The 17,611-nt window shown below is 45.6% G+C and overlaps 1 protein-coding gene across 1 annotated transcript in view; it reads right to left on the bottom strand.

The window, feature by feature from the left end:
• The window catches only part of lama1 (laminin, alpha 1), a 422,130-nt gene that overhangs the window by 252,813 nt on the left and 151,706 nt on the right, over nt 1–17,611 (bottom strand). Inside the window, exons 7-11 of the mRNA XM_038808722.1 lie at nt 16,479–16,596; nt 12,671–12,849; nt 12,307–12,412; nt 5,114–5,274; nt 1,397–1,537 (exon numbers count right to left, since the gene is read on the bottom strand). Of these exons, the coding sequence (XP_038664650.1) occupies nt 1,397–1,537; nt 5,114–5,274; nt 12,307–12,412; nt 12,671–12,849; nt 16,479–16,596 (705 nt within the window). The remainder of the gene's footprint in view (nt 1–1,396; nt 1,538–5,113; nt 5,275–12,306; nt 12,413–12,670; nt 12,850–16,478; nt 16,597–17,611) is intronic.

Raw genomic sequence — 17,611 nt, 5'->3', positions numbered from 1 at the left:
TGTATTAAATGCATCGATACTGTTCACTACAACTGCTCCCTGTGTCGTTTTTGGGTCAGGAAGGTTCTACTGAATTCCCTCCTGGATTTCTCAGTGACTATCTTATGGCCTTTGATTTTGCTCTTCCTCACAAGAGGAAACATCCACTCTATCAAAACCTTTCATTGTTTTAAAGGCCTCCATTAGGCCAAGCCTCAGCCTTTTCACTTTCAATTCAATAATTCTTATAGCTAATTAGAGCTGCTGAGTGACAAAGCGAATTTTAAGCATCTATACATTGGATGCGTAAAGTGCTGAAAGGTCAATAGAAAGACTCAGAAAAGTAAAGAGTTCCACTGACCTGCGAAGGAACATGTCAGATTTGGAGATGGTGTAATCAGTTTTATTCAAGTAGTGAAACAAGATTTAGAATTGCATCAGTAATTAAGATTTAGCGGGAGCGGCGGCACAGTGGCGCAGCGGTTAGCACTGCGGCCTCACAGCACTGAGGATCAGGTTCGATCCCGGCCCTCCGTCACTGTCCGTGTGGAGTTTGCACATTCCCCCCGTGTCTGCCTGCATCTCACACCCTCAACCCAAAAAGGATGTGCAGGGTAGGTGGATTGGCCATGCTAAATTGCACCTTAATTGGAAAACAATTGGGTACTCTAAATTTATTTTTAAAAAATTTATATTTACAAATTCTAGCTTGAGAGACAAGGTTTATTCATTTTAAAGTGATATTTTAAAAATAAATACCTTTGCAGGGCACTCATATTGCTGATATATGAGCAAACCAGAGCCAATACCCAGCCATATTAAGGTACACTTGAATGGGACAATTCTTACTCTGTCAAAAGATGAAAACTCTCCTGTCCTGAGCCCTGACAGCTCAGTACTTCATTCCACCATGCGAGGAAGTACTGACTTGCTCGCGGCCCCATGACCAAAACCTGCTCCAAAAATTCTTGTCCATGTATAAAGCCAAGATCCCAGGGTCAAAATTAAGACAACTACCAGACAATGTAAAGACACCAAAATGTTACAAAATCTGTGAAGCTTCATAGTTTAATGAGCAAGTTAATAGACTGTATATCCTTGGAAAACAATTTTGCAATGCAGCAACTGACAACTATAAACACAGAGGTGAGTGAACAACACCTAGCAGAGCGACCGCTTACAAATTCACACTGACCATGTTTAAAAGCAGCATGGAGCTAAACTACTTCTTGCACTATCCTTCTGACACTTGGTACACAGTCTATGCTGGACTAATACTGGCTTCTAAAGCACGCATCTTCATCTTTTTTCAATTAAATGAGAAGGAACATTGCATGTTTTAATTCCGCAGGGAGAAATATTTCGGAAATGTAAACAAAACAGAAGCAGGCACATCGTAAGCCAGAGTAACACTCACCTGTGTAATAGACCAGGAAATGCTTTCGCAAACACCAGACAGCCCAAAGCAGAAGCATTCGGTACACCCTTCAGGATTCCTTGCCTGCAGATTGTAGAATCCTGACTTACACTGGTTACAGTTCTCTCCCTCCGTATTGCTCTGGAATTCAGAATTGTATTATTATGAATCTGAGAATGAATGAATGATGGCAGTGCATTATACAATTTATCACCCATATTTGTAACTACTCGTATCATTTGCAACCTCAACAGCCACCAAGCATCATTCCTTCTTACAATGCACCCAACAAGACCCAATAAAACCATGGACAGAGATGTTATGAGTGGGTTAACTATCACTACATTAATATTTCAGACAGCAACTTCTATACATTGGAGTGTGTAGGATATATAATTCAGCTAGTTTTCAATGTGCATTCAAAACAAGAGGCACAAGGATCAGTAGAATGTTTTCCTCAGGCCTTATCTGGGCGACTGTGGGCATTGGTCCTGCTCAGGTGTCCATGTGCAGCTCAACCAACAGGGATGAGCATTACTGGGCTCCATGACTGGCAGTGACCATCAGACAAAGGAGCGTTTCCAATTGTAGAAATCCTTGCAAGACCACAGGACATCCCAAAGCACTCAACAGCTAATTAAGGGCAGTCGCTGTTGTGGGAAAATGCAGGAGCAATTAGAGCGCAGCAAGCTCCCACAAATACCTCTAAAGTAATGACCAGCCATTTTACAATCTGATGGCTGAGATATAAATACTGGTCAAGATACCACGAATAACTCCCCAGTTCTTTTGTCAAAGGATCTTCCACATCCTCCTGCAAGAGTGGATGGGGCCTCAATTTGAAGTCTCATCAAAATGTTAGCACCTATGACAGTGCGACACTCCCTGGCACTGTACTGCAGTGTCAGCCTCAATGTTTTGCTAAAGTTGCTGGGGTAGGGCTTGAACCCACAAACTTCAGTAGCAAGAGTGAGTCAAAGCTGCTTCAGTGCGTCACTGAAGGGAGTCCGGATGGACCAATCCACAGGGCAAAACTTGTAAATACTAACTTTCTGCGAGGGTCGCTGAAGGATCCTGAGCAATGCCTGTCCAACACAATAGTAACTCATTTGAAAAGGGTGCCTCAAACCGATTCATCTATACATGGGCCTCTTGGAGTTAGGTGTGCAGGTTGGCACAAACCATGCGCCAGTTTTAAGTCTCTAACCTTTTAAGAGATGGTGACATATAATTAAATTGCATTGATTGACCTCTGGGCATTTCTAACATTTCCTGATTTATTGCTCATTGCCATTAGAGTGGTGACATTCTACAAACATTTGTTTGCAAATAAATTTAATCTCCTGACATTAACTGAGGCCAACCTTTGGAAAATAAGCATTTTAATCCTTTCTCCTCCGTGATGCCCAGACTTTCTTCTATTTGTTCTTTCACAGGATGTGAGTGTCGCTGGCTAGAGCTGCATTTATTCCCCTTTCTTTACAGCCCTTGAGAGGATGGTGGTGAGCCACCTTCAGAATTACTGCAGTCCATGTGATGTAGGTACACCCACAGTGCTACTAGGGAGGAAATTCAAAGATTTTGAACCAGTGACAAAGAAGGAACATCATGTCAGGGTGGTGAGTGACTTGCAGGTGGTGATGTTCCCAGGCATCTGCTGCCCTTGTCCTACCAGGAGGTACAGGTAGCATGTTTGGAAAGTGCTGTTGAAGGAACTTTGGTGATTTGCTGCATTGCATCTTGCAGACAGTACACACTGCTGCCACTGTATGCCAGTGGTGAGGGAGTGGATGTTGACGGTGTGGATGGGATGCCAATCAAGCGGACTCTTTTGTCCTGGACGGTGTTGATTCTTCAGTGTTGATGCACTCATCCAGGCATGCGGAGAACACTCCATCACACTCCTGTCTTGTGCCTTGTAAATGGTGGACAGTAGGCGGGGGGGGGGGCAGCACGGCGGCGCAGTGGTTAGCATTGCTGCCTCACAACACCGAGGTCCCAGGTTTAATACCAGCCCTGGGTCACTGTCCGTGTGGAGTTTGCACATTCTCCCCGTGTTTGCATGGGTTTCACCCCCACTACCCAAAGATGTGCGGGGTAGGTGCATTGGCCATACTTAATTGCCCCTTAATTGGAAAAAAGATGAATTGGATACTCTAAATTTATTTTTTTTAAAGTAAATGGTGGACAGGCTTTGGGGCATCAGCATATGAGTTACACATTGCAGGATTCCAAGCCCCTGACCTGCACTCGTTGCCACAGTATTTATAAGGCAGTCCCTCTCACTCACCTCTGCAGTTCAGCTCTTTTATCCATATTGGGACCAAAGTTGTAATGAGGTCAGGAGCCGATTGCTTCTGACAGAATCCAAATTGAAAGTTAATGAACACGTTATTGCTGAGTAAGTGCTGCTTGATAACACTGTTGTTGACTACTTCCATCACTTTGCTGTTGATGGAGAGTAGACTGAAAGGGCGGTAATTGGCTAGGTTGGATTTGTCCTGCTTCTTGTGTACAGGATACACCTGGGCAATTTCCCACATTGCCGGGTAGATATCAGTGTTGTAGCTGTACTGGAACAGCTTGGCTAGGGGCGTGACAAGTTCTGGAGCTAAAACCTTCAGTACTATTATTGGAATATTGTCAGTGCCCATAATCATTGCCGGTAGCATAGTGGTTAGCATAGTTGCTTCACAGCTCCAGGGTCCCAGGTTCGATTCCCGGCTTGGTCACTGTCTATGCGGAGTCTGCACGTCCTCCCCGTGTGTGCGTGGGTTTCCTCCGGGTGCTGCAGTTTCCTCCCACAGTCCAAAGATATGCGGGTTAGGTGGATTGGCCATGATAAATTGCCCTTAGTGTCTGAAAAATGTTAAGTGGGGGTTACTGGGATCGGGTAGATATGTGGGCTTCAGTAGGGTGCTGTTTGTAAGGGCTGGTGCAGACTCGAATGGCCACCTTCTGCACTGTAAATTCTATGATTCTTCAGCCATTTCTTGATATCTCGTGTAGCGAATCGAATTGGCTGAGGGTGGACATTTTAGATGTTGGGGACCTCCAGAGAAGACTAAGGTGGATCATCCACCTGGCACTTCAGGCTGAAGATTGTTACAAATGCTTCAGCCTTGTCGATTGCACTGATGTACTGAGCTCCTCCATCATTGAGGATGGGGATATTTGTGGAGCCTCCTCCTCCAGTGAGTTGTTTAATTGTCCACCATACACAGCTGGATGTGGCAGGACTGCAGAGCTCAGATCTGATGCGTTCATTGTGGAGTCACTTAGTTCTGTCTATTGTTTGCTGCTTATGTTGTTTGGCACACAAGTAATCCTGGGTTGTAGCTTCACCAGGTTGACACCTCATTTTTAGGTGTGCCTGATGCTGCTCCAGGCATGCCCTCCTTCACTCTTCATTGAACCGCTTCACTGTGTAGCTAACACTGGGATATCTGAGCAGTTCCAATTTTTAAAAATCATTCCCTCAGATATCCTGGCAGAGGGAGTAAGTAGAAGTTACAGGGCCGGGGAGCGGAGAGACAGCGTGCAATAATTGACCAGTTTTCAATTTGACTTTGAAATTCTGTCTGGAAAGGGAGGGGCACAGATGGATTTTCTCCCCATTTGCACCTGTCAAAGAGCACCTTGTGAATATTCCTGGCTCCCAGGAAATACCTGCTTTCAGTAAAAAGGATATATCATAATCACATGGCATCTACAAACCTTGCATTGGCAGGGCTCAGCACAAGGGTCATCTTCGACGCTGCCGATAATGCTACAATTACAGCGCATACAACTGGGAAAGCCTTTGAAACCCGAAGCACAACGGTTACACGTCTTCCCAGCATAACCATCTCGGCAGTGGCATTGACCCGGGGAAAGACCTAATGCAAAAAGAGAATGAGACAGCCAGTCAATGGATATTTATGTGCAGCACTATCAGACTAAAGCTTCGTAATGCAAGAAAAACATACAGCAATCCATTCTAAATGTAATTATTTACCCAGTGGCTGGCGGGAGAGTGGAATGGAATCAGTGAATGCGAATGGCATGAAATAACGGACAGGAGTTTTGGGTAGATATTTGAGAGATTGGACCATTGAAAGCTATTATACTTTGGTACCAGTCAAATCAAATTGTAGTTTTTTTGCCAGTCCTTTCCTCATTTGTTTGATTTTTTCATGTACCCATAGGATTTGGCCTTTTTCAAAGTCTCCCCATATATAGAGATCTATTGGTGAATATATTGCTATTTAAGTTAGGCCACTTAATCAACTTCCCATCCAGAAGCTTAAACATTCACTCCCTCCACCACCGATGCACAGTGGCAGCAATGGGTACCATTGGCAAGATGCACTGCGGCAACTCCACACCACCTTCCAAACTTGTGACCTCTAACAACTAGAAGGACAGGGGCTGCAGATGGATGGGAACACCGCCACCCACAAGTTACACATCATCCTCTATTGTACAGGGCAAAATCAAGTGCAGGATAATTAAGGAAAACCCACATGGATTCATTAAGCAAAAATCATGTTTAACTAAGTTACTGGAGAAGGTAACAGAGAGGGTTAATAAAGAGCAATGCTGTTGATATAGTGCATATGGATTTTCAAAAGCCATTTGATACAATTTCACACAACAGACATGCTGTTGTCTAGCTCATCAAATAAAAAAGAAAGTCGGCACTTGGATATGAAATTGGCAGCAAAACAGAGAGTAGTTGTAAATGATTATCTTTCTGATTTGAGGAACGTCTGTAGTGGAGTTCCCCAGGAGTCGGTGGTGGGACACTTGCTCTTCCTGATATATATTGATATGCAGGGCATGATTTTAAAATTTGCAAATGATACAAAGATTGGAAACATTGTAAACTGTGATGAGGATAGCCTTGAACTTCAAAAGGATATAGAAACGTTTGTGGACTGGGCAGACAAGTGGCAGATGAAGCTCAATGCAGAGAAGTGTGAGGTGATTCATTTTGGCAAGAAGAAAATTGAGAGAAAATATAAAATCAGGGGGAAACTCTAAAGGAACAGAGGGACCTTGGTGTATATGTACATAAATCATTGAAACTAGCACGGCATGTTGAAAGAGCAGTCAATACAGCACATAGTATCTTATACTTTATTCATAGGAGCGTTGAGTACAGGAGTAAGGAGGTCATGTTGAACTTGTGCAGGGTGCTAATTATGCCTCATCTGGAGTACTGCATCCAATCATGAGGAAGGATGTGAAGGCATTGGAGAGACTTCAGAGGAGATTCACAAGAATGATTCCAGGATTTAAGAACTATAGCTATGAGAATAGATTGGAGAGGATGGGATTGTTTTCCTCGGAGATTAAAAGGCTGAGAGTAGACTTGATAAAGGTATTGAACATCCTGAGGGGTATGGTTATGTATCAGGGTAATGCCATTGGCTGGTGTAATGTCATGTGTTACGCAATCCCATCCTCATCGCCAGTTTATCTTTTATTATATTTTTGCTGCAGCTGCAGAGAGAAAACAATCAGAGGTGGCACACACCTGGGGCGAAATTCTCCCCTACCCGGCGGGGCGGGGGATCCCGGCATAGCAGAGTGGCGCCAACCACTCCGGCGTCAGGCCTCCCCAAAGGTGCGGAATTCTCCGCACCTTTAGGGGCTAGGCCCGCGCCAGAGTGGCTCCCGCTCCGCCGACTGGCACCAAAGCTGGCGTCAACGGCCTTTGGCGCTACGCCGATCGGAGTCAGTGCTGGCCGAAAGGCCTTCGCCGGTCGGCGTGAGTCCACGCATGCGGCGGAGCGACAGCGGCCGCTGACGACACCACCGGCGCACGCGCAGTGGTGGGGGTCTCTTCCGCCTCCGCCATGGTGGAGGCCATGGCGGCGGCGGTAGAAAAAAGAGTGCCCCCACGGCACTGGCCCACCCGCCGATCGGTGGGCCCCGATCGCGGGCCAGGCCACTGTGGGAGCACCCCCGGGGTCCGAACGCCCCGCACCCCACCCCCAGGACCCCGGGGGCCCGTTCGCGCCGCCAATCCCACCGGCACAGAGGTGGTTTAAATCACGTCGGCGGGAGAGGCCTGACAGCGGCGGGACTTTGGCCCATCGCCGGCCGGAGAATCGCCGCGGGGCTCCCGCCGATTCCCGGGTGGCGGAGAATTCCGGCCACGGCGGGGGCGGGAATTACGCCGGCCCCGGGCAATTCCCCGACCCTGTGGGGGGTCGGAGAATTCCGCCCCTGGTTCGTGTAGCATGGTGCAGGGGTAAGTTATAAGAAGCTTCTCAAACAGGATACAGCATGAACGACACAAAAGCCTGGGAAACGCTCCGAATATAGGAAAACTGTGAATTACTAGGGACTTATTGCAAGCGGAGGATCGAATTTTTCAGTGCATTTACCATTATAGTGTGTAGAGCTTCAGAGACCGTGCAGGAGGCACTGAAACGGGCCATGGGAACCCAAACATATGGAGCTGCCAATTCTGCAATCGATTGCCAGGGAATTGATAGCGAAACACAAAAGCTAGTCTGCAAGTGCGCTGTGAGTTTGTCTGCTTTAAACAGTGAGAAAATAAATGTCAGGAAAGACAGGCTGAAGGCTGATTAACACAGATCAGGGAGCTGCAATCCAAAAAATGGCAGGAAAAAAGGCGCAATGGACGCATTTGATGGGGAGGAGGAGACATGGAACTCTTATGAGGAAAGGTTCCAATTGTTCCTTAAAGCCAATCAGACACCAGCAGTCCTGCATATTGTGGCATTTCTCAGCTCAGTTAAGAGGAAAACATTCATATTGCAACATAATTTAGTATACCCAGCAGGGTGGCATGGTGGCACAGTGGTTAGCATTGCAGCCTCGCGGCTCCGAGGACCCGAGTTCGATCCCGGCCCCAGGACACTATCCGTGTAGAGTTTGCACATTCTCCCCCTGTCTGTGGGGTCTCACCCCACAACCCAAAGACTTGCAGGGTAGGTGGATTGGCCACGATAAATTGCCCCTTAATTGGGAAAAAAAAGAATTGGCTGCTTTAAAATTTAAAACTAAAATTTAGTACACCCATCTAAACCTGGAGCCAAGTCATGATGAGTTAATGACGGTCTTGTGAGGAAATTTATCTCCCCCGTCCACCATTAATAGCTGAAAGATTCATTTTCACCGTCGTGCACAGGATAAAGGGGGAAACATTTCACAATTTGCTGCATCACTGCAAAAGCTAGCGAGCAAAGTACCGCGAATTTGACCAGACTTTGGATGATACACTTCACGACCGATTCGTTTGTAGCCTCAGGAATGAAGCCGACCAAAGGAAATTGTTGACTGAAGCTGCATTAACCCTAAAATCTGCTGGAGAAGTCGCAACGTCTATGGAATGTGCTGCGAGAGAAGCTTCACTGATTGGAGTTTGAGCTGAAGTCCAATAGATGGAGACTGTAAGAAGCAGGTCCACCAAGAGCCGACCATGTCATCGCTGCAACCAACTGGGATGTATGGCTGGAGAGTGGTGGAGCAAGGACAGCAAATATAAAAATTGAGGTAAAGCTGGCCACATTGCCAAGACATGGTGGTCACGCCAACCTTCATCAGTACAAAAGAAGTGCACCAAGAAAAATACTGCAGAATCTACAGGGCAAGTTTACCAGTTAAGTGATCCAACTGAAGACTCACCAGGTACCAAGGAAATTGCCCTGTCGTGTCCAAAAGTTAGGTGTGGTTGCTGGGTTACTGGGATAGGGGGGAGGTGTGGGCGTAAGTAGGGTGCTCTTTCAGGGGTCGATGTAGACCCGATGGGCCGAATGGCCTCCTTCTGCACTGTAAATTCTATGATTCAATCGAGGTTCGCGTTTGTGGCAACACGAGGTGGAGAATTCTGCCAGCTTTTGAAGACAATCCGCCAGAATTTCTGACAGGAGTCAGAACCTTTCTGTAAAGTTGTGTCAAGAGATCTTTCTCAAAGAATATCTCTGTAAAGCAAGTATTCCTCTGTGCCACTGGTATTTAAGGTGGATTAAGAGCTGAGATGGTTTATTTTCTTGTCGCTTAAGTGGGAATAAAGATAGCAATTAAGGGTATTGCATTCACTGTGTTGAGTGGTCTTGTTTAAGGGGTAATTGTCAGCTACTTTCTGGTGTGATATTAAAGATTTTAATACTGTGTTAGTAATAAAGTTTGTTTTAATATGTCATACCCCTATCACTTCTGGAGTGAGATATCCTTTCCTCACAGGCTTACAACATTTAAATAAAATATTAGGGCTACTGTCCAGTATCCTAGCCACTGTAGGCATCTTATCTGGGATCATAATAGGAGCCTGTTACCACCAGCAATTGGGCAACTCCAATCGTCCCAGTCTCACAGAAGGATGGTTTAGTATGAATATGCCGGGGATTTCAAAACGACTATCAACCCTGTATTATGTGCTGCTCGGTACCCTCTACCACTTACCGAAAATCTATTTTAGGCCTCCCAGGTGGCCAAAAATGTTGCAAAATTGATCTCTCCCAAGCCTATCTGCAAATGAATCACAACCATCACTGACCATGGTAACACACAAGGGTCTGTATCAGTATCGGAGGCTTCCATTCAGGATAACGTCAGCACAAGCTCTCTTCCAATGATTTATGGAGCAGATCTTGAGTGGGCTATTGGGTGTGTAATGCTACTTGGCAATACATTCAAATGATGTAAGGAACGAGAAGCTGCTCTTGCAAGGCTGCAACTGCACAATCGCAGGGTCAAGAAAGAGATGTGAGAATATTTTTGATCTCCTATTCACTATCTTGAACATATCATTGACCAAGATGTTCTTCACAAAGAACCTAAGAAGTTGTTGGAGATCCTGGATGCTCTTCAACCGCAGAACATGACTCAAATAAGGCCATTTCTAGGATTATTAAATTATCATGCAAAGTTCGTACTGAAAAGTTTGCACATGTTGCTTTGTAACAAACAAGCTTGGCTCTGGACGAAAGATTATGAGGATGCTTACCAAAATGAGAAAAAAAATGACAGGAATCTTGAGTTATTGGTCCATTATAATCCAAACCTGAAGCTACAGCTTGCTTGCCGAACCCCTATGGGGTTGGAGCAGTTGTCTCTCATATAATGCCTTCAGGTGAAGAGCGGCCAATAGCATTTGCTTCCAGGATGTTGACTAGCACTGAGTCCACCTATGCTCAACTTGAGAAAGAGGCTCTCAGCATTATTTTGATATTCGAAGGTTCCATCATTACTTATTTGGCCATCAATTTACTCTATTAGGGAATAGGGTGGAGGTGTGGGCTTAGGTAGGGTGATCTTTCTTAGGGCCGGTGCAGACTCGATGGGCCGAATGGCCTCCATCTGCACTGTAAAGTCTATGATTGACTGACCATTGTCCCTTAACAACAATTGTTGGACTGCATAAGGGGATCCCTTCGTTCACTGCTGGTCAATGACAACGTTGAGCATTAATCTTGTCGGCAGACAAATATGTCACTGAATATTGTAGGTCTTAACAGCACACAAACACAGGTGCATTGTCTGGACTGCCACTGCAAGATCAAGATCAAAAAGATAAGCACAAATCTGATGAACTTTTCGATGACATATTCTATCTGTCTCATGTGGAAAATGTTCCGTTAACATCTTCTCAGGTGTGAAAATTTACCTGAACAAATCCGGTGATGGGAAAGGTGTTGGATGTGATTCAAAAGGCTCTCTAACACAAGGGTACAGAAAGAATCCAGGCCTTAAGCCCTAGCTTACCAGGCACCTTGAGTTGATGATACAAAATAGAGCTTTGTTGTGAGGTATGAAGAGTAATCATTGCGCTGTGTCTACAAAGTAGAATCCTGGAACAGCTGCAAGAGGGCCATCCCGGTGTAGTTAGAATGAAAGAGTTGGCGAGAAGCTACATCTGTTGGTTCAGGGTGGATGACAGAATCATCCACACTCAGTTCCTGAGTTGGTTTTGCCAGATGTAACACCGACCAGTGTACAGGAAGACACTCCCAGTGCTCCAAAGAGCCATTTTCCCAATTGTCTTATTTTGCCAAAATGAGACCCAAGAGGCTGTCTTACTAATGTACATATGTAGTTGTAACATAACAAGGTTTCTTATGGTATAATGTGTTGGATCTGTGTTAAAGTGTTTGATGAAGTAAAAATGCCTCATTAAAGGAGTAAAGGGGGAGGGTGTTATGTATCAGAGTAGCACTAGTGGCTGGTGTAATGTCACGTGTTATGCAATGTCACGCAATGGGGCGTTTCACAGGCTTTTGTGAAGTTCACTATTGTGCCCTGTTTGAGCAGCATCTTGTAAATAAACGCCTTGCACCATGTTATACCAACTCAACGTGTGCCACCTCTGATTCTTTCTCTTTGCGGCTACCACAAAGAAAAGACAGGCATGGACAGGGTAAATAGTGAGAAATGATTACCACTCAAGACCGCATCATAAACTAGAGGGTACTGATTCAAAATAAATGGCATATGGAGTAAAGAAGATGTGAGGAAAAAAACTTTGACCCAGAGGGTGGTTGGAGTCTGGAACAAACCTCCTGGGAGGGTTGTGGAGGAAGGTTCGATCGAGGTATTCAAAATTGGATTGCTATCTGAAAAGAAAGAATGTACAAGGTTTGGGGGATATGGCAGGGGAGTGAAACTAGGCCGAATGCTCTTTCAGGGAGCCAGTGCAGATGCGATGGGCCAAATGGCCTCCTTCTGCAGTGCAAAGATTTGACGATCCTATGATCGCTGCTCCTTCACTGTCACTGGGTCAAAATTGCAGAAACTCCAGCAATGTGGGTGTGCCTACACCACATGGACGGCAGTGATTCAAGAAGACGGCTTGCCACCATCTTCTCAGGGCAATTAGGAATGGGCAACAAATGCAGGCCCAGCCAGCAAAGCCCACATCCCATGAAATAATGAAAAATGAGAAATCAACTCACCAAGTTCTTTGACTGCATGATTTTCATCCTTCACACAAGTAGTATTTATAGATCCTGCGAGGGAGCAATCACATGGCAAGCAAGGATCGCGGTCAAACGGGGAGACCTACAAATAAATCAATACTATAAGAAAACCAAACTTCTGATTTTGGTTCTTCACTATTCAGCCAATAACACTGCATACAATTCTGATTGGAAAGACATCTACCAATATCTTTAAAATATTAAGAAAACATATTTTAAATAATGCTATTTGTAGTCTGAAATGCAGAGCTTTAATATCACAACAGTTTTAGAAGACAGCAATTGGAAGTACAAAGTTGACAAAGTGAGATTAAAGAATTCCGCTTCTCGCAACAATAACCTTGTACGGTCTGTAGAAGCCATCGATACACATCTCACAGTTGATGCCTGCAGTATTGTTGGTGCAATTAACGCACACACCCCCACCAATGTACTGGCCAAGTGTGTTCAAACTCAAGTTACGATCAGCCGCAGTTTGGTCGTAGTAACAGTCCTCTGTTTTGCCATGGCAGTTGCACTCTGGTTAGAAAAAGAATGGAGCACAAATTGAGGGAAGCGCCTTCATTATTCGACTCAAATCAAACCGATGGCTATTTTAGTGCCTCAACGTGTCTACCAAAAGCATCATTGACCCAGACGTGTAAAATAACACACAGACCATTGTGTGTGTAGCAGGACAGATGCACGCCAAACACACAGAAATAGTAACTATCGGGTGCGACTGTCCGGCCTCATCGCGCCCGACCCGGTGATTGGTTGATTGATTGATTGATTTATTGTCACATATACCGAAGTACAGCAAAAAGTATTGTTCTGTGGCCAAGGGAGCGTACACTGTGGACAAAAAGTATGTAATGAGGCCTTTAAATCTCTTGAGAGGCTCTCATGAGATTTGTGACGCTCGAGACACCTTGAGAGATCGAACGAGGTTAGGAGGATTGGCCATGCTAAATTGCCCCTTATTGTCCAAGAATGTTAGATGGGGTTATGGGGATGGGGAATGGGCCTGGAGAGTGTGTTCTTTCGGAGGGTCGTTGCAGACTCGATGGGACGAATGGCCTCCTTCTGCACTGTGGAGATTCTATGATTCTATCTCACAGGTGGTTGTGATCTGGATACCGCACTCACTGGGCAGAGAATTCTCCCGAGGCCCGCACTTGGGCGACCCCACCATGGCTCCATTTCGCACTGGTCCACATAACGTGGCGTAAAGACACCTGGAGAGGATCTCCCAGCCCATCGGAGGCCCTCAGGTGGTCGGGCTCTGGACAGGGTGGTACCCTGGCAGTCGGACACCTTAGCACTGCCAGCCTGTCACCTTGGCAGTGCACCTGGGCACCCTGACAGTGTCACCCTGACACAGCCCAGGTTCCAGGCTGGCAGTGCCATGGTGCTCGGGTGCCAGGTTGGCTGTGCCGGGAATCGTGCCTGGGGGTGCCCTTATGAAGTGGGGTGAGGAGGGGGGGCTTGAGGATCCCCTTGTGGTGTTAGTCGAGTCCGGAGGCTGCGGTGGGGGGGGTCGAGAGATAGGGGTGCATTTAAAAGTGGCGCACCGATCTCTTCCTGCACTGGCAATCTGAGCTTGTCAGTACAGGAAATCGAGGTCGGAGCGGTCTCGGCAGGGAGTTCCTCATCAAGGCCAAAAAAAAGTTATGTTTGATAGCGAGGTCATTCTTGGTACTGCAGGGGCTGAGAAACACGCCGCTAAACGCATCCAAAACGGGACTCTTTTTTTTCCTGTTAAATCGCATAATCCTGACACAACGTCAGGCCACATATTGGTTACACAATTCAAAAATGTTTTTTATGACTCACACATGTAGAAGGTATTAATTAGTCTGCCATCGTTTCACATTCAAACCATAATATATTTATTTTTACTGTTAAATAAAGGAAAACTATACTTTTTTTATTGGGGGAAAGAGCACAGCTACTTTATATTGAATTGAGCCAGCAACAAATTGAACCTTCATGTAAAAAAAATGAAATGAAATGAAAATCACTTATTGTCACAAGTAGGCTTCAATTAAGTTATTGTGAAAAACCCCTAGTCGCCACATTCTGGCGCCTGTTCGGGGACGCTAGTCTGAGAATTGAACCATGCTGCTGGCCTGCCTCGGTCTGCTTTCAAAGCCAGCGATTTAGCCCTGTGCTAAACAGCCCCTGTTGCATCAAATTAGAAAGTACCACACTATACAATCTCCAGGAGACCCGAGAATGTAATATAAACACAGGTTCATTATTAAGGCAAACGTAAAGGCTACAACGCGGCATACAGTATTTAGGTCCCAGCCAGGACTACTGATCATGCCGACCCCAATCCAGGCCGGCTTTTAAGTGCTAATTTCATGAGCACCAGCTGCTAGGCCTCTGCCCATCAGCGTGGCAGCTCGTATTCCATGAGCCCACTGGGGGATCAATTGAATTGTCAAAGAACAAAAGAATCAAGAAAAGTACAGCACAGGAACAGGCCCTTCAGCCCTCCAAGCCTGTGCTGATCATGATGCCCTAGCTTCAAAAATAAACCTTCTGCCTTACTCGGTCCATATCCCTCAATTTCCTCACTATTCATGTACCCATCCAGATGCCTCTTAAATGTTGCTAATGTGCCTGCGTCCACCATATCCTCTGGCAGCACGTTCCAGGCACTCACTGCTCTGCGTGAAAAACCTATCCCGCCGATCTCCCTTAAACTTTCCCCCTCGCACCTTGAACCTGTGCCCCCTTGCAATTGACACTTCCACCCTTGGAAAAAGCCTCTGACTATCCACCCTGTCTATGTCTCTCATAATTTTGCAGACATCGATAAGGTCTCCCCTCAGCCTCTGCCTTTCCAGTGAAAACAATCCTCGTGTATTCAACCTCTCCTCATAGCCAACATCCTCGAGACCACCCCGTAGGTCTCGTGACGGTTATTACAGACACAAGCGGGGACTTTTGGCCCAACCATTGGAAGAAGTGTTGAGAACCAGAGAATTGATGGTGAGTGGCAAAAGCACCAAAGGCAACATAAGGAAAAACTTTTTTATATGCAGTGAGTGGTTAGGATGTGGAATGGACTCAGTGCCTCAGGGTGAGGTGGAGGCAGATTCAATCATGGCTTTCAAAAGGGAAATGGTTAATTATCTGAGGAGAAAAATTATTTGCGATGGGGAAATTGCGGGGAGTGGGACAAGGTTGAGGTCCCTTGCAGTGGGCCAGCATGGACAGGGTGGGCCAAATGGCCTCCTCATTCTATGATTCTGTTCTTGTTGATATTTACCACCCAACTCGTCTAATCGTCCTGATTCACATGCAAAACATCCAATGTCCATGTATGCCCTCAATCGCCCATAAAGCCTGCATGTCAATGTTCAATAGAATCATAGAGCACAGCGGGAGATCATTCAGCCCATCCTGCCTATGCTAGCACTTTGAAAGAGAGATATTCAATTAGCCCCCAAGTCCCTCCGATAGCCCACAATTATTTTCTTTTTCAAGTATTTATCCAATTCCCTGTTAAATGTTCCTTCTGAATCTGTTTCTACAACACTTTCAGGCAATGCCTTCCAGATCATAGCAATGTGAGTTGGCTCTACTCCCATTTGTAGATGTCTATCTGCTTCTTGCTGAACTAATTAAAAAGCATTAATTAAGCAACCACATGTCTGCCCCTCCCGCCCCCCCCCCCAATTTTTCCCAACATGGTACAACCTGCCCTTAGCTGTATAGATATTGCTGCTGCAGCACTGCTTTAGATTTTGAATAGTCTACACAATTCATTTAAAATATATTTTCAAATCATGTTATGCAGCAAAATGGCGGCCATGTCCACTTCCCTTTTGGAAGTCACCATTTGAGCAATGGATGTTGATGGGGGACTGCCGGCTGCTTTGTCAACCAAGTATGGATTGGAGGGAGTTGGGGGGGAAGGCTAACACGGGCTTTAATCCATTTGTTTGTACATTCGAATGACCTTACATGTGTCCCAGTCATGGGCACCGCCTAGCGATTTTCTGTCTTTACCAACATGGCGGGTGGCGCACATCTGGCTTGTAGTGAGTTGTGCGCTTCCTGTCCACCATATTGGTGGCATGGCGCCACCTCATAAATGGGCGTTGTGTCACCTATTTTCCTCTTATTAAATGCGCTTGGAAATATTTACTTACTCTCACAAGTATTGTCAGAAGCAAAGGTTCCAGACCGCCATGGTTTCTGATGGTAACCAGGGCAACACTCATTGCAGCTCTCCCCACAGGTGTTGTGCTCACATTGGCACTGCAATCTCTAAAATACAAATTTTTAAAAAAGGAACATTACTGTCTTGCAATCTCAAAAGTGTTCTGCATTTCAGGTTACCTGGGAGGAAAGGGCATTCTTAATTCATTGCATGAGGCAAGATGTACGTTGATGATGTAATTGAAGTGTTCCCGAGTATTCATAAGTCTTTATTACCTTCGGTCAGGAACCTGGCTCATCTATAAAAAGTCATCACGTCTGCGTCCGTGCGTCTCACCCCCATAACCCAAAAATGTGCAGGGTAGGTGGATTGGCCACGCTAAATTGACGCTTAGTTGGTAAAGTTTAAACATTTTTTAATAGCCTGATGCTATCCACTTAAGCTCAAATTCGGTAATTTTACTGAGATCAACATGGGTCAAAGGTCAGCCGCACAAGCACTGACTAATGACCAACACTTGATTGGACAAAGGTTTTTCCTAACAGCTGGTCCTGATTTGCCTGAGTCCACACTCCAGTCTCTGAATGGAGATGGGGGGGGGGGGGCTAAGTACACGCATTTCTACTCTGCTTATTCAATCCAAGAGGGCCAAGTTCAGAATGGAACCAAGGTTAAACATCATTAATGTGGCTAAATTCAAAGAAACCTGGAATTCTAAAACGCTGCCAACTCTGTCTCAGTCAACAGCAACTTTGAATAACGTGTATTTCTTTAATCATCTCAGTCCGATACTTGAGAGGTTTCTCTGGAACTCAGATTATATATTTTTATTATTTCAGCGTGTGCTGGGACTTGGGGTCGACTAAATCTAATACACACTAAGAGCCATTACTGGCGGGTGGGGGGTCGCGGAGAGAGAGGGGGCGGGGGGTGCAATGGGTAGGACTGCTCCTCAATTCTCTCACTGTTGCAACGCTGATTGAAATGTTTTTAAGTCTTGGATATACAGCTAATCGTTCTTTCTTTGCCTCTCTGCACGAAGCAATTGTGTGGAAGCCTTTCCACATGGAGAAACTGCATATTGATTGTCTGAATCCACAGTTTTCTCCACTAGTTAAAGGG

This window comes from Scyliorhinus canicula, chromosome 10 (assembly GCF_902713615.1).
Source record: "Scyliorhinus canicula chromosome 10, sScyCan1.1, whole genome shotgun sequence".
NCBI classification, from domain to species: Eukaryota; Metazoa; Chordata; class Chondrichthyes; order Carcharhiniformes; family Scyliorhinidae; genus Scyliorhinus; species Scyliorhinus canicula.
The sequence above is the reverse complement of the archived record's forward strand: the minus strand, read 5'-3'. Positions and strand labels throughout refer to the sequence as shown.